Here is a 16,433-nt window from a genome sequence, read left to right on the forward strand (position 1 = left end):
TCAATATAGTATAGTCTTTTCTCTCTATATATATATTTTATCTCATATCTTGTATATATATATATATATAATGATTCTCATTTTCATCATTACCATACATTTTTTTATTATTATATTTTTGAAATATATACTATTTATTGAAAGTTGTACAATACCTTTATATTAAATAAAATAAAAATATCAAATAACAATCGTCATGCTCTGAAATGTAATCTTAATCTTATCATTTTATTTTTGTTTATGCTATTATATATTATATATAAATTATTCTGGTTTGGACATAAAAATAATTTTTTTCAAAATAATGTCTTAATAGGACAATTATTTTTCAGTGTAGAATAATAAGACATGAAAAATAATTGTCCTATAAGACATTATTTTAAAAATGTCATTATTTTGTATTTGATTTTAGATTATTAGATTAAACAATCTTTAAATTAAAGTGCTCTTTAAATGTCATCTTAATGTTCTTTTATTTCTATTTATAAAATGAATACTATATAAGATTTATATATTATATTGATTTTATATATTTAAAAACTAATGCTCTTAAATATAATCTTGCATTTTTTATTTTACAATTATTTTAAAAAATATTTAATATTGTATGTTATTTTATATTACTGTAAATGTAATTGTATATATTACTGTTTATACTGTTGTATATTTATATTATTTAAATATATATATATATATATATATATATATATATATATATATATATATATATATATATATATATTACACATGTATTTATTTAAGCAAAGTGGTTTAAGCAAAATAAAACTTATTTATTTACTTTGATTTTAGAGTGAAATATTTTTCTCATCATGTTCCGTGAGAATCACCCACTCACTCGCTGAGTCTCTCTCATGTCTGTAGTTGGAACTGGCAGCTGTGCAAGTCCTGTGCCATTTCCCCTGACCCCAAAAGAGGCAGGCAGCAGCACTATGGGCTCCCCCTGCACTGACGGAGCACTCCAGTTACATCCTTCTGAGCAGTCTGGCATACACACACGAATACAGCATGCAAGCACTAAGCCCTCATTGGAGGTCTGACTGAGAAGAGAGGAGACATGACATTAGAGGTGGGTGAAGTTGGCCAGGTTTGTGTTATAAGAGTCTCAGATGTCTCCAGTGACCATCATCCAAGTGGTGTGCACTCACTGAACCCATTGACCTCACCTGTGGATGGCAGCACCAGGCTGTCTCTCAGCCATAGTCACTGCCTTGGCTTTTGCTTGACCAGAAACAAGTCTATCTGGACATGCTATATCTGCCACAGCATGTCTGCTGGTGCCATGCTCACGTGAGATATATGGAGATTGAAAGCAATGATTCAGGAGCTGATAAAAATCAGGATCAGGGTTTTGCACGAATGAGCTTCACGCAAGCACCTTTTTTGGCAATAACAGTATATACTCATATATCATGTATGAAATAATGTCAGTGATGTAATGAAAAACATTTTGAAATGGAAAAAGCCTTACTTTCTTAAAATGGAGTAATGTTGTAATGCCAGTCTTTGGTGCAGTGCCAACTATATACATTTAAATAATTAAAAAATAGATTTAAAAAAAAAACTTTAAAAATAATCAAAATAAAAAACAATTATGTCTACTCGCATATGCATCAGTGGATGGGTTTATATAATCCAAATAAATAAAATAAATGATAAAAATTTGGAGAATCCCCCCTAAAAATAATAATAATAATAATAATAACACAAACAAACAAACAAACAAACAAAACATGATATGACCATTTTAGCATGATTTAAGTATAAAACACACTGTTCTCTACAGTGTCCAGTGGTTCTGGATGGGTTAAATTATTTACAGAAAAAATGAATATAAATAACTATATTTTAAATCCTTATATAATAATCAGAATGAAAAAATTGAAATATGACAAATTTGCATTATTTATGCCTGAAAGACACAGATATATGTTGCAGACCGGCTTGTTCTCTACAATGTCCAGTGGGGCTCACATGCTGTGTATCAGTGTACACATCTGGATGGGTTTACTCAAGGAATCCTATAAAAGACCCTAATGGGCTCTCCTAACATTTTGAAAGACTGATTAAGAGAGCTTTAAGATGTGCTCCACATTAATGAGTTCCATATGTGATTTATGTGAGTTTACTTTAAATGTTTGGGCACGTGCAAAACCCATACATGTCTTCTAACAGGTTGATGTTTTGAGGTGGTACCTGCAAGTAGCTTTAATACCCAAAAAAGTTTGGATGAGTTTTAGGGCAGACAAATAAGACTTTGAGTTTGTGTTTATATTACAGAGTTTCCTTTTATGTCCTGTAAGTAATTCCAGTCATCTTGACAAAGCATACATTAGAACAGTGCACAATATGTTTTGTATGTGATGCATAAAACAGTCCCAATAAATAATATTCCCGAGAAATATTCTTGGATACCCTTCTGAGCATTCATTGCTTTCAAGCTGACGCTGATGGTTTTATTAGATCAGTCAGTTCTATAAAAGAACAAGAACAATGCCCTCTAATGGTACCATAGACTCTGACAAATGCAGACAATGATAGGATAATGTCAGCTTAGATGTTTAATGTTGTGCAAATCATCTGAGAAGCAGGGTTTATGTTTTGAGTGCTGGACTTGAAACATGCATTACATTTGCAATGAATTAGGCTTCCTGGTGCTGTAAAGTTGACACCTGCCAGTTCAAACATCACCATATGCAGGTGAAGACAGTATAGCACAGCAGGTGATTGGGGGACAGATGTAATCTTTTAACTTTTGCTCTCTCTCTCTCTCTCTCTCTCGCTCTCTTTCTCGATAGGGGTCATCTATCTATAATTTGAAGGCATGAATATGAATAGCATGAATACTGCTTAATATTCCTTAGACTTTGATGGGTCTCCAAACGTTCTTTTATGGTCATGCATTTCCTTGATTTCACCACATGGTGTTGCTACTGCGCTCCGTGCAGAATGTCGTAATCTGTTTTGTGTTTGATTTGCTTATTAAAACCAATTTACAATAATAATAATAATAAACAAATGTAGACATGTAAAATATGAAAATAAAATATATAAAAAATAAAACTATAAAATAATATTTAAAACAATACTAAAAACAGTATATCAAAAATACATTAAAGCTATAACTAAATATAAAACCATAATAATTACTATAACTAGAAAAAAAATATGAAGCAAATAATTAATTAAATACATAATCAATGTTGTTCGTTTAAAAAGCTAACATAATTATAAAAATGCACTTACTTCATTCGTATATTTGTTATATTAGAACTAAATGTAGCTAAACAAAAGGTAACATAAAATTATATATATAGAATATTTATTATTTAAAATAAAAAAATAAAAATGATTTAAAAAACTAGAACTATGTTGTATGTGTGTGTGTGTGTGATATAAAATCTTGTTCTAAATATAAACCTGTTTAGAGTGTAAGAAAGAAAAAAAAGAAAAATTACATTTTTGAAAAATTATATATGCTTATTTTAGGTTATACAACTTCTCCTGTATATATATATATATATATATATTAATGTGTTCTTGGGGCAACATGTAATTAAAAAAATAAGTATAATAATAAGCCAAATTTATATAATAATATCTAATTTTGCGTAGGAATATTGAAATTAATTTCCCTGTTCATTTGTTGTGTCTCCCAAAATGCGTAATAAACATGCTTTTAGTCCTAGTCTCCTCTACAGTGGACATGTATGAAATCGATGTCCTGTTTCGAAACATAACATGGCCGCGGGAAGTGGGGGTGCTGGGGGTGCTGCAGCACCCCCTAGTGACGAGAGGGAGATAAAAAAAATGTGGGCCTATTAAACTATTTTGCACAATTTATAAATTCCTTATGAATATTTTAGAAAATGATTTTGACACACGCAGTCTATTACGTATATTTTGGATTTTAATTTCATATTTTGAGGCCTAATCAACACAGGTTCGGAAGTTACGTTGTCAACGTCAGGCTGGCAGGTTTGGTCGCCGAGTAACGAGGTTTCCCGCTCGTTCCATGCAGAATACATTCATCTTTATTTAATACAGCGCACCTCGTCATTTGTACACCTGTAACCAGGGCACCCCGCCTGCATGTAGCTCAGGTAAGAGCATTGTGCTGCCGCGCTTGTAACATTTATTTTTTTGGCAACGAGTGTGTGATCCGCTTTGACTAGCCAAGCAATTGTAAGTAGTATACTATAGTATTTTTGGAAGGTGGTGGGAATGGAGAGTATTATTTCGTTCGTGTGTTCTTTGCGTAATGGTTGTGGAGAACTGTTAAATAACGTTTAAATAGTTGGAGATTATTTCCTTGTGGTTTGTGTAAAAAGGTTGGAGATGGAGACCAGGGGCGGAGCCAGAAGATGTAAACATTCGGGGCTTAGCCCCATTAGCCACCCCCCGCTCCGCCCCTGTATTGGAGTAGTTTTATTTTGAGTAACTTTTACTTTTACTTCACTACATTCCAAAGCATAAGATCGTACTTTTAACTTCACTACATTTCATAAAACATATCGTTACCTATAATATATCACGTGCTCCGACACGCAGAAGCGGTGTCTGATTCATCATGAACGAACTGAGTCTTTTCAAAATAAACTTTAATCGGATCGCGAATCGCACCAAACGATTCGTTTACGAATTAGAATGATCCGATTGCAGCTGTTCTGCAGTCGACCACTCACTGATTCAAATGAACCGTTAAGTGCGAGTCTACAGAAGTAAGAACCGGCAGATCTTGTGAGCGCGCGTGCGTCTGAAACAAGCGAAGTGATGCGTGATGCTTTACCGTCCGCCACAACGCACAGTAATAGAGCTTTTGTTTCTTTTTTTTGCCGCTCCAGTCTGAGAGACTGAGAGGAAATGAAACAAAGTTTAAGTTATTTTAAAAAAGCTAAAAGATTCGGGGCTTTTGACAAAACATTCGGGGCTTAAGCCCCATTAGCCACCCCCCCGCTCCGCCCCTGAGAGACAGAAAGCTTTATACTGTGCGTGTTTTTTGCGTAATGGATGTGGAGAACGGTTCAATAAACAAATTGCTTAAATAGTCAGAGATTATTTCCTTGTGGTGTGCGTAAAAAGATTTTGGAGTTAATAGAGTTGCGTGTGACATAAACGTGCAGTGACTCAAGCCAGCTGACCAAATCGATTGCATTGTTTTAGCATTATTGTGAAGTTTGATTAATATTATATTTTTTTGTAATATTATTTGTTGTCTCTAAATAAGTTGCATGTATGTATAGGCTATCTGAAATTGTAATGAAAGTAATTATTTCGTTTTCTTTCGATTATTAAACTATTATTTCTGATTCTGCTTCTGCTTCAGATTAATAAGGCATTGCGCATATCTGAGAACTGATGTCTGTGTGTTTCAGACCCTGTGCATTGAAGTGTATATGACAATAAAGTAGTAAATCTCAATGTATTTATTTTTTAAATGTATTTTAAATGGGCCTATAGGCTCATAGGTTTTTTGTCCAAAAAAAAATAAATAAAAAAATTCACAGCACCCCCTGTTCAAAATTACTTCCCGCGGCCCTGAAACATAACGTCATATTTTGATTTTAAACCCCATTAAATTTTACAGAGATGTTGTTTATGACTCACAGTTTTAAAAAAAAATGTCAGATTTAAATGATAATTACAAAATATTGCCATATTTCCAAAACAGTGTTACATTTGATCACTAAATTAATATCAGCTATTTTTAAAGACCAAGTCGAGGTGAAAAGCCCTGAATGTGCTCTGTACATGACATCCAGACTTAAAACTGTGACATGCAAGTTCTCAGAGAAATTCACTAAAATATAATGTCCACAACAGAGGACAAAGTCTATTCGTCCCAAGAGGTTAACATAAAATTATATAGGCTCAAATAAAAATTACATTTATAATATAAAATACATTAAAATAAAATGATTTAAAAAAATTATCTAGAACTGTAGTAAACTATATTAAGAAATATATTATTAATAAATTACTATGTATTATTGTATTTTTATTCATATGATGTAATATAGAAGGAACTATAGCAGAATGATTCTGGACAGTTCAGATCTGCGGCACTTTTCACGAGCTTTAAGCGCATGCGCGCTGAAGTGAGCGTGACTTGTTCTTCAGAATGCTACAACTGTGGATTTGAGAGGAAAATAAATTAACAGGTTATTCGAAATTATGCACTTTCCTCAGTGCGTGTTGAACCAGTAAAGTAAGTCAAGTCCTTTGGTTTATGACGCTAAAAAATAAATGATTGACGCTAAACGAAATAAACTGCTTCTAACTGTATTTATTTCCGCTAGCATGCTTGCTAAAGGAGCTGAGTCTACACAGTAACGTTACATTATTGTAAGATGTGTTCCGACACGGTTTTACATTATGTCAGTAAAATAATCGTTTAGAAGATGCATTATTTATATATCAATCAAAGGTCTGAATAAAACTCGATAACTCATTTAATGTCAACGAAATACAAAAGCAACCTTTAAACTACAGGAGATCTGAAACATGATGTAGGCTACTCATAAACTAAACATCTTCGATTTGATCTTTCTTACTGTAGCCTACAGTTAATTTCCACATTATTTAAAAAGAATTCGCAGTTCATATAAAGCAATAAGTGTTTGTTTCTTAATCCTGAGGCCATGCCATGTAATAGAGTAAACTAAAGACATTTTTTTTCTGTTTTGGTGTGCAGTAATGCTGTAGAAATACTCATCCACTATGCTGAGTCGCCTTCAGGAACTCAAAAAGGAAGAGGAGACTCTTCTGAAAGTTAAAATCATGCTACAAGATCAGCTCAACAGACTTAAGGTAAGAACAATCATATGTAAATATTAAATTGTGGTCTCTATCAATAAAACTGACTAAAACAGTCTTTATGTTCATCAGTTTGAGGAAGGGACTCTGAAGTCAATGATAAATGCTCAGTCTGAAGAAAGCCCAAATGAAGTATCTGCCCCTGAGGTAAATAAACAAAAGGACAACACAAAAACAAGCTATAAAAACCACTATTTTAAACACTGGTGATGCTTATTAAGGAGTAGTACACTTGCAATATTTAATATTACTAATAAGTATATAATATTTTGTGCTCCTATTTTCTGTTAGCATTTCTGTTAACCTGATATTTTTGTTTAATGTATTTTATTTCTTTCATGAAACACTAGGCAGAATTTCCAAGCTTGCCTTTCATACAACAAATGTGATTAGTGATTTATATAGCAAGACTCCATAATGGAAAAAAGCATCATAAATTCACATTTGTGGTCAAGCACGTTAAAACTCGCTGCATCATGACACAATCAGGTCAGAACAAAACAAAATTAAATTATGATAAAGTTTTCTGATTTACTGTACACTACCATTCAAAACTTTGAGATCAGTTAGGTTCAGTTATGGTTCTTTAACACCCAGTTACAAGACAATTAAGATGACAAATGACCAATTATGAAATAATTTATGTGTAATATATATATATATATATATTTGTTGTGCACAGGTGGAAGTCAACCTAGACGATGAGACTGAGATCAACCAGACCAAACTAATATTAGGTGCGCAAACAGACTATGACATGGAAGAAGAAGAGGAGGAGGAAGAGGATGATGACGAGGACGAGGATGCAGATGGCGACCTCGATATGGTGCTAGAAGATGAGGAAGACGACGATGACTACTGACTGTGCCTGCAAAGACAGCGTTATCATTTACTCCTTGTTTAAGTGTGTAGTCTGCACATTTGGCATGCTGATAGAGACTACAACTGTCTATCTGTCTTAGATTGGTGTTGCTTTAGATAAACTGTTGGTTCACCCATCTGTAAAATACTCCAGAAGTATGTGTAGCACAAATACAACTCCTTCTATTACTGTGCTGTTGGCCAAGCCTGCACTTTATGTATTTTTTAAATACATATAAATGAAAGATTGCACCAATTCTATTTCATGGTGTTCACCGAGAGATGCTGTACCATATAGGCTTTATTTAATATTCTATTGTATTGCTTTCATATTGAATTCATTATTATTATGATGCTGATGATAAGTATTGTGTAAGTTCATTTTGTGAAGTAGCAGAGGTATTTTTTCCTATTTGGATGAGTGTGTGGAATAGGTTGTGTATGTATGGGCATGACAATTGTTCTAGCTGAGCCAGTGTTATAACTTTTTGTACTTCAGGTTCAGCGTTGTTAATGTACAGAGAGTTAGAGAAAAGCATCTTTTCTGCTGATTTTGAAAGAAGGTGCTTAGCGTAATTGCATTTAAAAACACTTAAACTTAGCACTGTTTCTTTAACAGAGTGATGTGGTTTGTTTGGTTGGTTGGGTGTTTTGGTGTTGCCTTGATGTAAGTGTATGACGTGTGAATGATTTTTTACATTACACCTAATAAAGGTACATGCTAATAAAGGCAAGTGTGATGATCAGGCAGCCGCATTTCCTCTGTTGGCCAGTATTATTAATATAATAAAGTACAGTTTCTGTGACAGTAGACTTCTTCCCCCTTCGCATACATAACATGAACCTGCAATGCAGTAAAAACACTTACAGCATTCGCCATTTTCTAATAAGAGGTTAACAATGTACTACACTTAACAAAAAGACTAGAAAAATGAAGCCACAATAATAGATACAAATATATGTAAATTCTTATAACCGTCAGAATGTTTAATATTTGTATATTCTTAAGGTGCAGAATGGATTGTTTTAGAAATATGTGTGTGTGTGTGTGTGTATATATATATATACATATATATATATATATAATTAATGTGCCACAACAGTAGATACATATATATTATTATAGCTTTAAGAATGTTTAATAATTAAAATTTATATATTCTTAATTAATTAATATATGTGCAAAAGAGTGCTAAAATATTTTAGAACTAATTAAATATGTATGTATATGCTCTTATATATAATGCAAAATAAATGTACAAAGATTTTTATATGTATTTTTTATTATTATTGAATATTACTATATTATATAAAGTTAGCATAGTTTGTGGACACATCTCTTTTTTTATTATTTGTAATTCAACTTTAACAATGTTTAACAAAGGAATCAATCCAAATTCTGTGAGACGTATCTTCAAATCAAAAGTATGAGTGCAAATTTTTTATTTTTTTTCGGATGTTGGAAAATTATGTTTTGGTAATTCATTACTGGGCAGATGGCATTGTTTCAGCAACTGAAGAATTGAATCATGTCTAGTGATTGAGTAACTCTCAGATCAGAAGAGCGTGGTGCTGATGAGAGTCACTGAACTGGAGCTGAGATCTGGAATATGATGCTGTCACACCGTGTTGGACGAGCATGTCATGTGCTTGTGCTGGTGTTGTGTCTGTCTGAGGCTGAGGATTTCGACTGGTCAGCAAACAGCCACGACTCCTTCTATTATGCCACTTTTCCAAATGGTATGAGCCCACCATTACCACACGGATTCTTTTCTCAGCCACTATGGCCTTTGGGATATTAATTGATCTGCATGGATATCAATGATAAAAGTTAAATAATAATACTTCAATTTAGACTTCACATGAAATAATTTTTAAAAGGGTCATAATCTGCCTTTTTTATTATTATTTTGTACTGTTCTCTGAGGTCCACTCATAATGTTATAAGCATTTTGTATTTGGCAGATTGGTTTTAATATAAACTGTTTTTAGACTAATAAGAAGGTTTTGAGTTCTGAGACTAACCGGATGTTTTTATAGTACAATGACCTTTTATTTGTCGAAAGATCAAGGGAATTTTGATTTCTCAGTTCCTCACCCCCTTTCACTGGTCAGGATTTTCGTGGGGCGCCGGTAGTTCAGCCTATCGAGCAGAAGGAGCCTGGGACAAAAATGCTTCATTTTCTTGTATAGGATAATATTTCATTGATGAAAGAGCTGAATCTGAATCACTATCGGTTCTCCATCTCCTGGCCCAGGATCATGCCAACTGGAATCAGGTGTAAGTGTCTGTACTGCTGGCTCTACATCAGACATCTGTAATTAATAATTCCCATTATATTTGAACTCCACTTCTGTGCATTTACAGCTGACCATGTGAATGAAAAAGGAGTAAATTACTATGGACTAAATTACTTATTGATGAGCTGCTTGAACACAATATCACTCCCATTGCGACCCTTTATCATTGGGACCTGCCACAGGTGTGTATTCCTGCATACATCCAATAGGCCTATTAATAGCTTTATTTAATATGTTCTGATTAATTAAACCTCTCTTAGAAGGTTTTAATGAATAGATCTAAAATGTCATATTTAACTTGAATTAAAACAAGGATGTGAGGCAGCAGACTCTTCAGTTGGGCTCTGTTTTATTTGTTTAGATAACGCAACGTTGAGTAATAATAATAATAATAATTCCACGTTACAAAAACAGGTGAAAAACAAGACATTTTTTGTTTTATCCAGCTGTATTATACTAGTTGCACTGAGTAGAATATTGAGTTTAAAATATTGCTTATTACTTATAAAGCCCTGAATGGTTTAGCACCTCAGTATTTGAATGAGCTCCTTTTACATTATACTCCTCTACGTCCGCTACATTCTCAAAACTCAGGCAATTTGATAATACCTAGAATATCAAAATCAACTGCGGGCGGCAGATCCTTTTCCTATTTGGCGCCTAAACTCTGGAATAACCTACCTAACATTGTTCGGGAGGCAGACACACTCTTGCAGTTTAAATCTAGATTAAAGACCCATCTCTTTAACCTGGCATACACATAACATACTAATATGCTTTTAATATCCAAATCCGTTAAAGGATTTTTAGGCTGCATTAATTAGGTAAACCGGAACCGGAAACACTTCACATAACACCGTACTTTCTACATCATTAGAAGAATGGCATCTACGCTAATATTTGTCTGTTTCTCTCTTGTTCCGAGGTCACCGTGGCAACGAGATCCAGTCTGTGTCCAGATCAGAGGGTCACTGCAGTCACCCGGATCCAGTACGTATCCAGACCAGATGGTGGATCAGCACCTAGAAAGGACCTCTACTGCCCTGAAAGACAGCGGAGACCAGGACAACTAGAGCCCAGATACAGATCCCCTGTAAAGACCTTGTCTCAGAGGAGCACCAGGACAAGACCACAGGAAACAGATGATTCTTCTGCACAATCTGACTTTGCTGCCGCCTGGAATTGAACTACTGGTTTCGTCTGGTCAGAGGAGAACTGGCCCCCCAACTGAGCCTGGTTTCTCCCAAGGTTTTTTTCTCCATTCTGTCACCGATGGAGTTTCGGTTCCTTGCCGCTGTTGCCTCTGGCTTGCTTAGTTGGGGTCACTTCATCTACAGCGATATCATTGACTTGATTGCAAATAAAAACAGACACTATTTCAACTTAACAGAGATGACATAACTGAATTCAATGATGAACTGCCTTTAACTATCATTTTGCATTATTGAGACACTGTTTTCCAAATGAATGTTGTTCAGTGCTTTGACGCAATGTATTTTGTTTAAAGCACTATATAAATAAAGGTGATTGATTGATTGAGTAGATACAGCTGGATAAAACAAAAACTGCAAAGCAACAAAGCGCAAATAATTTTAAAGGAGGATGATTCTTTTCTATACTCAATGTATCTCTCTACATCTAATAGATCCCAACATACCAACAATAATAGTTTTGCTAATGCGACTCTTAGAATAAAGAACAGACTGCTTGTCCGTCCCGTGTCCCTCACAGCCTCCTTTTCATTTTCTAGGTAAAGAAAGCCAATTCGATTCATTTTACATTTACTTGACCCTCTCTTAACAATGACTTTCAACAATATCTGTCAAGATTTGACAAGTAGAAAGATGAATACACATTTAATTCATCCACTGTATTAACTGCAGTAATAATGGATTAGTCTGTAACCTTTTTAGGAAAGTTTTATCCTTTATCATCATGTCTGTACATTCTGGAGAGGTTTTACTAGAGAAATGTGGTGGATGGCAGAACATCAGCATGATTATTTCAATGACTTTGCCAGTCTTTGCTTTGAACACTATGGGTACCGTGTCAAATACTGGATAACTTTTAACAACCCTTGGGTATGCTCACTCTATTCATCTCTAGCTAATATCAGCAAAATTGTGTGTCAGTCAGTGGCAGTGGAAGGATATGAAACTGGAGAACATGCTCCAGGACTCAAGCTCAAGGGCACTGGGGCCTACAGAGCAGTTCACCACATCATTAAGGTGATATATCACTGCCTTGACACAATATTGTACCATGGTATTTCAGAATGGAGTTATTATAAAACACTGTTTCTGTTGGTTTACTAACAAGCACATGCTAAGGTTTGGCACACTTACGATACTCAGTGGCGAAACAAGCCTAGAGGTATGAGCTTACCAATATCGTTAAAGTTTATTAACAATGACACACTCTGAACCCTCTGGCTGCTTTCTTCTCTAGGTATGGTGGGCATTTCACTGTCCGGGGACTAGGGAGAGCCTGTGGACATCACTAACCAGAAGGAAATTGAGGCTGCAGAGAGATATGTCCAGTTTTACATAGGCTGGTTTGCTACACCCATCTTTCATGGAGATTATCCTCGAGTGATGAAGGACTTCATAGGTACTGTTGCATTGCAAGTAAATGTTGAGTATGTGAGGTCAAGAATGGCACAATCCAGCATATTAATGAGAATTTTGTATCCAAGGGAGATACAAAAAAGCGCACAGCAGGGTTTGGGAACGTCTCACCTTCCCACCTTTTCTTCTCAAGAGAAGAGTTTCATCAAAGGCACCTCTGATTTCCTAGGTGTGGGGCACTACACCACACGCTGCATCACCCAAAAGAGCTTCTCTTCCAACCGTGGCTCCACCTACTTCTCAGATCGGGACATAGCAGAGTTGGTTGACCCACGTTGGCCTGATCCTGGGTCGGAGTGGCTCTACTCGGTTCCTTGGGGCTTCCGCCGTCTGCTCAGCTTTATAAAGGTGCACAAATGCTTTTATTGTCTAAAAGGCACATATTTTTCATATAATTTCCTCACGCTGAATGTTTCATTAATTATATATATCTTTATTAGTAATTTCTTTGCATCATGTCAGGAATTGACAACTCTTGAATTATGCTCTTTGACCTTCTAAAGACTCATTATGGGAACCCCATGAGCTACATCATTGAGAACGGGGTCTCAGAGAAGATGATGTGCACAGAACTGTGTGATGACTGGAGGATTCATGACAGTATTACAAGGCTTACATCAACGAGTACATTGACCAAAAATTTGTCAAGGGATGGGTCACCCAAAAAATGGAAAACCTGTCATCATTTACTCGTGACTTTCTTTCTTCTGAGGAACACGAAAGAAGATCTTTTGAAGAATGTGTAAACTGTTTTTGTCCATATAATGGAATTCAATGGGGTACAAAAAAATATTGGACCCCATTAATCATTGTATGGACAAGAAAAATAAAAGAGAAATTTTTCAAAACATCTTTTGTGATCTACAGAAGAAAGTCATACAAATTTGGGATGGAACGGCATAATGATGGTGATTAAATGATGACAGAATTGTCATAAATGATGATGTATTTTATGTGTAGTCTTCCTGCAGCTATCAGGAATGGAGTGAATGTGAAGGGCTACACTGCTTGGTCCCTTCTGGACAAGTCTGAGTGGGACGAGGGCTATTCAGGGAGGTTCAGCCTGTATTATGTGGACTTCAGGAACAAAAATAAGCCTTGCTACCCCAAGGCCTCTGTTCAGTTCTACAAACGCATCATTAAGTCCAATGGATTTCCCAATCAGAGAGAGGTATCTATTTTGTTGCATAGTCATAATCACCTAGTCCTAGAGATATATAAAAAAGTAGCAGTTTAATTTACTTATGTTTTCTGTTTTATATATTACAAGGACTCAAGCTAAATCATAAGTCAATCTCATAATTCAATCTGTATAATATACATCTATGTATAAATACAATACTCAATAGACTACAAACCTGTGGAGGGAACCAAAACAATTACATAATAAAGAGCTTTTATTTTTATTTTTTTAGGAAAGTGCCGTTTGCTCGCTGATTAACATTTTGAATGAACCGATTCTGCTCCAGATTGTTTGACAGCCGTCTTGTGGTATTATTTGGATTAGAGCATCTGTTTTGTTGTTGAAACATGCTACAGTGTATAAAGTCAATGAAACGTTTGCGGAGAACATTTCCATTAAATGTAAATACACCATTTGGTTATCTACCAACGAAACGTCTTGGAGAACCCCCAAGATTAGGATGTAATTAACATATAAATGGTATTTTCTCATTATTTTTCTGTCGTCTTATATTGAACAAACTCCAATTGCCTTGGACATGTTCCAAATGTTTATTTTCAAATGATACAAAACCATTTTATATATAACTGTTTATATAAACTATGTATTAAAAGGTGGCGTAATTAACTGAATTCAAGTTAAATACCACATAAAAAGTGCGATTACGGAATAGAATCCTGAACGGAGTGTCCATCTGTGCAAGCCTCTATCTGTAAGAGAACATTGTGTATAAATGAGACAATGACTGTATGCTTTGAATCATCATCATCGGCAGGTTGAGAACTGGAAAAGGAAAGCTACAGAGACTTGCTTTACCAGCAATCAGCTCCTGGCTGCAGGTCAGTGGATCATTGAGTCGAACCTAGTTGAAGAACTGGGCCAAACAAGGAAAAATTCCATTTGTTGATCATAGACTAAAATAAACAATCGTATAGCCTTTAATCAAGAACAAATTCAATGGGAACAAATTCCTCTTGAACAGTGCATGAGAACATTCCTTGTCTTCATCTGGATCTCTGTTGTTTTATAATGCTAACCGCATTTGTGGTTTGACTAGGTTTCTACTTCGCCATTAGTGTCCATTGGGACTCGGTATGCTTACCATGAGAATGGATTGACAGTACTGTTGGGGAGGTCTGAAACAGAGACATTTTTCTTTGTTTACCCCTCCAGCTAGGAGAACATCCAAGGAAAATAAAGATCGTGTAGAGATGCCAATGTTTAGACGGTGCATTAAGCGAGTTTAGTTAGATAACTAGGGTACATATAGAAGTAAGTCGTTCTTTTTGGCTTGGCAAACTTCCAACAAAATCTTCAAAACATCAAAACGATTGTGTGGTGTAGGAGAAAAAAAGAACATTAAGCCAGTTAACTCCAGTTCTGGCCTACTCTGATCCTAGGAAGCTGTCTTCAGAGGCCATATTCTACAAGCTTCAGTGAATGATGTTAAAATGGCTCTGTGGTACATATATTATTTCATCAGGACGAACTATAACAGAGTGCAACAGTGCTCGCTAACTTTTTAATGGCATTGCTTCTGGAAGAATGTTTCCCATTTATTATTTTTTCCCCTTTTTTGCAGAGTCATAGGTAATGTAATTTTCACCAGAAAGGATTAGTTAACATAATAATAATAATAATAATAATAATAATAATAATAATAATAATAATAATAATAATAATAATAATAATGTGGGCTGATGGCTTCAACAAAAGAATATATCATCACTGAATTTGTTTCTTTTTTTTAAATCAATGGGAGTTTGGTACTTGTGCAACCCTACTGTTGCACTCTATTATTATTATAAATTACATACTATGTTGTCAAGTATTCATCACAAGCAAATGCATAAGCCACAATGACATATTGCTTATGGAATGGCGAGCAGAAATTCAGTCAACATAAACTTGTTGAACTATCTGCCTCTTTAATGACAGCTTGCTTTGCTGAAGTTTTGATTATCAGCAAATAATCATCTGATTCTTTCAAAATCTTCTCAACCCTAACCTGAAAATGTTGCTATTGCTAATACTCTAATAGAATTTTTAATGAATCACACTGAAATGTTTTCCATCAAAAAGAACAGCTTTATATTGTATGTGCTGTATAATACTCAAACAAACAATGGAAGTGTATAAACAACAACAACAACAAAAAAAAACTTGATGTGGATGGCATGCTGCCCTTTTGTTTATAACCCAGTTAACTGAATTGTGCTGCTTTATTGTGAGCTTGCACGGTGGCCCTCAAAGGGTTAATGTGTCCTGCTGCTGTCCTAAGATTATTTCGCTCTTCATTAGAGAAACAGCGGAATACAGCTGCCAATATTCAAAGGCTTATTCATGGTAAGCCATCACACCCACACACAACAGCTGGAAGAGAACTATAGTAACCCTTTGAGTTCTCTGTTATCCAAAAGCAGTTTGAAACTGGGCTATGCTGTAATGTTTCGGCTGATAATCACGTTTGTGTGTGTACATTTCAGATCCTTTAACCAGCCACATGGAGATGGTGACTGAGGTTGTGGTTCCCACTGTGTAAACCTTCTGCATTTTGATCAGTGCTGTCTTTCTCGTGTTCCTACTCCGCAAATGAAACTAACTCACAATTTTAAAGGAAACAAACA

General features: G+C 34.9%; 1 protein-coding gene and 1 pseudogene across 1 annotated transcript; both read left to right on the forward strand.

Moving 5' to 3' along the window:
• The first annotated feature begins 6,094 nt into the window (after positions 1–6,094).
• On the forward strand, positions 6,095–8,501 carry LOC113061450 (snRNA-activating protein complex subunit 5-like). Its single transcript, XM_026230571.1, has 4 exons — positions 6,095–6,226; positions 6,713–6,828; positions 6,907–6,981; positions 7,517–8,501. Exons 2-4 carry the CDS (start codon positions 6,739–6,741, stop codon positions 7,694–7,696), a joined length of 345 nt encoding a protein of 114 aa, XP_026086356.1. The 5' UTR covers positions 6,095–6,226; positions 6,713–6,738; the 3' UTR covers positions 7,697–8,501.
• A 689-nt stretch (positions 8,502–9,190) lies between these two features.
• Positions 9,191–16,402, forward strand: LOC113061252 (lactase-like protein; annotated as a pseudogene).
• The last annotated feature ends 31 nt before the right edge of the window (positions 16,403–16,433 follow it).

Source organism: Carassius auratus, chromosome 43, assembly GCF_003368295.1.
Source record: "Carassius auratus strain Wakin chromosome 43, ASM336829v1, whole genome shotgun sequence".
In the NCBI taxonomy this organism is placed as follows: Eukaryota; Metazoa; Chordata; class Actinopteri; order Cypriniformes; family Cyprinidae; genus Carassius; species Carassius auratus.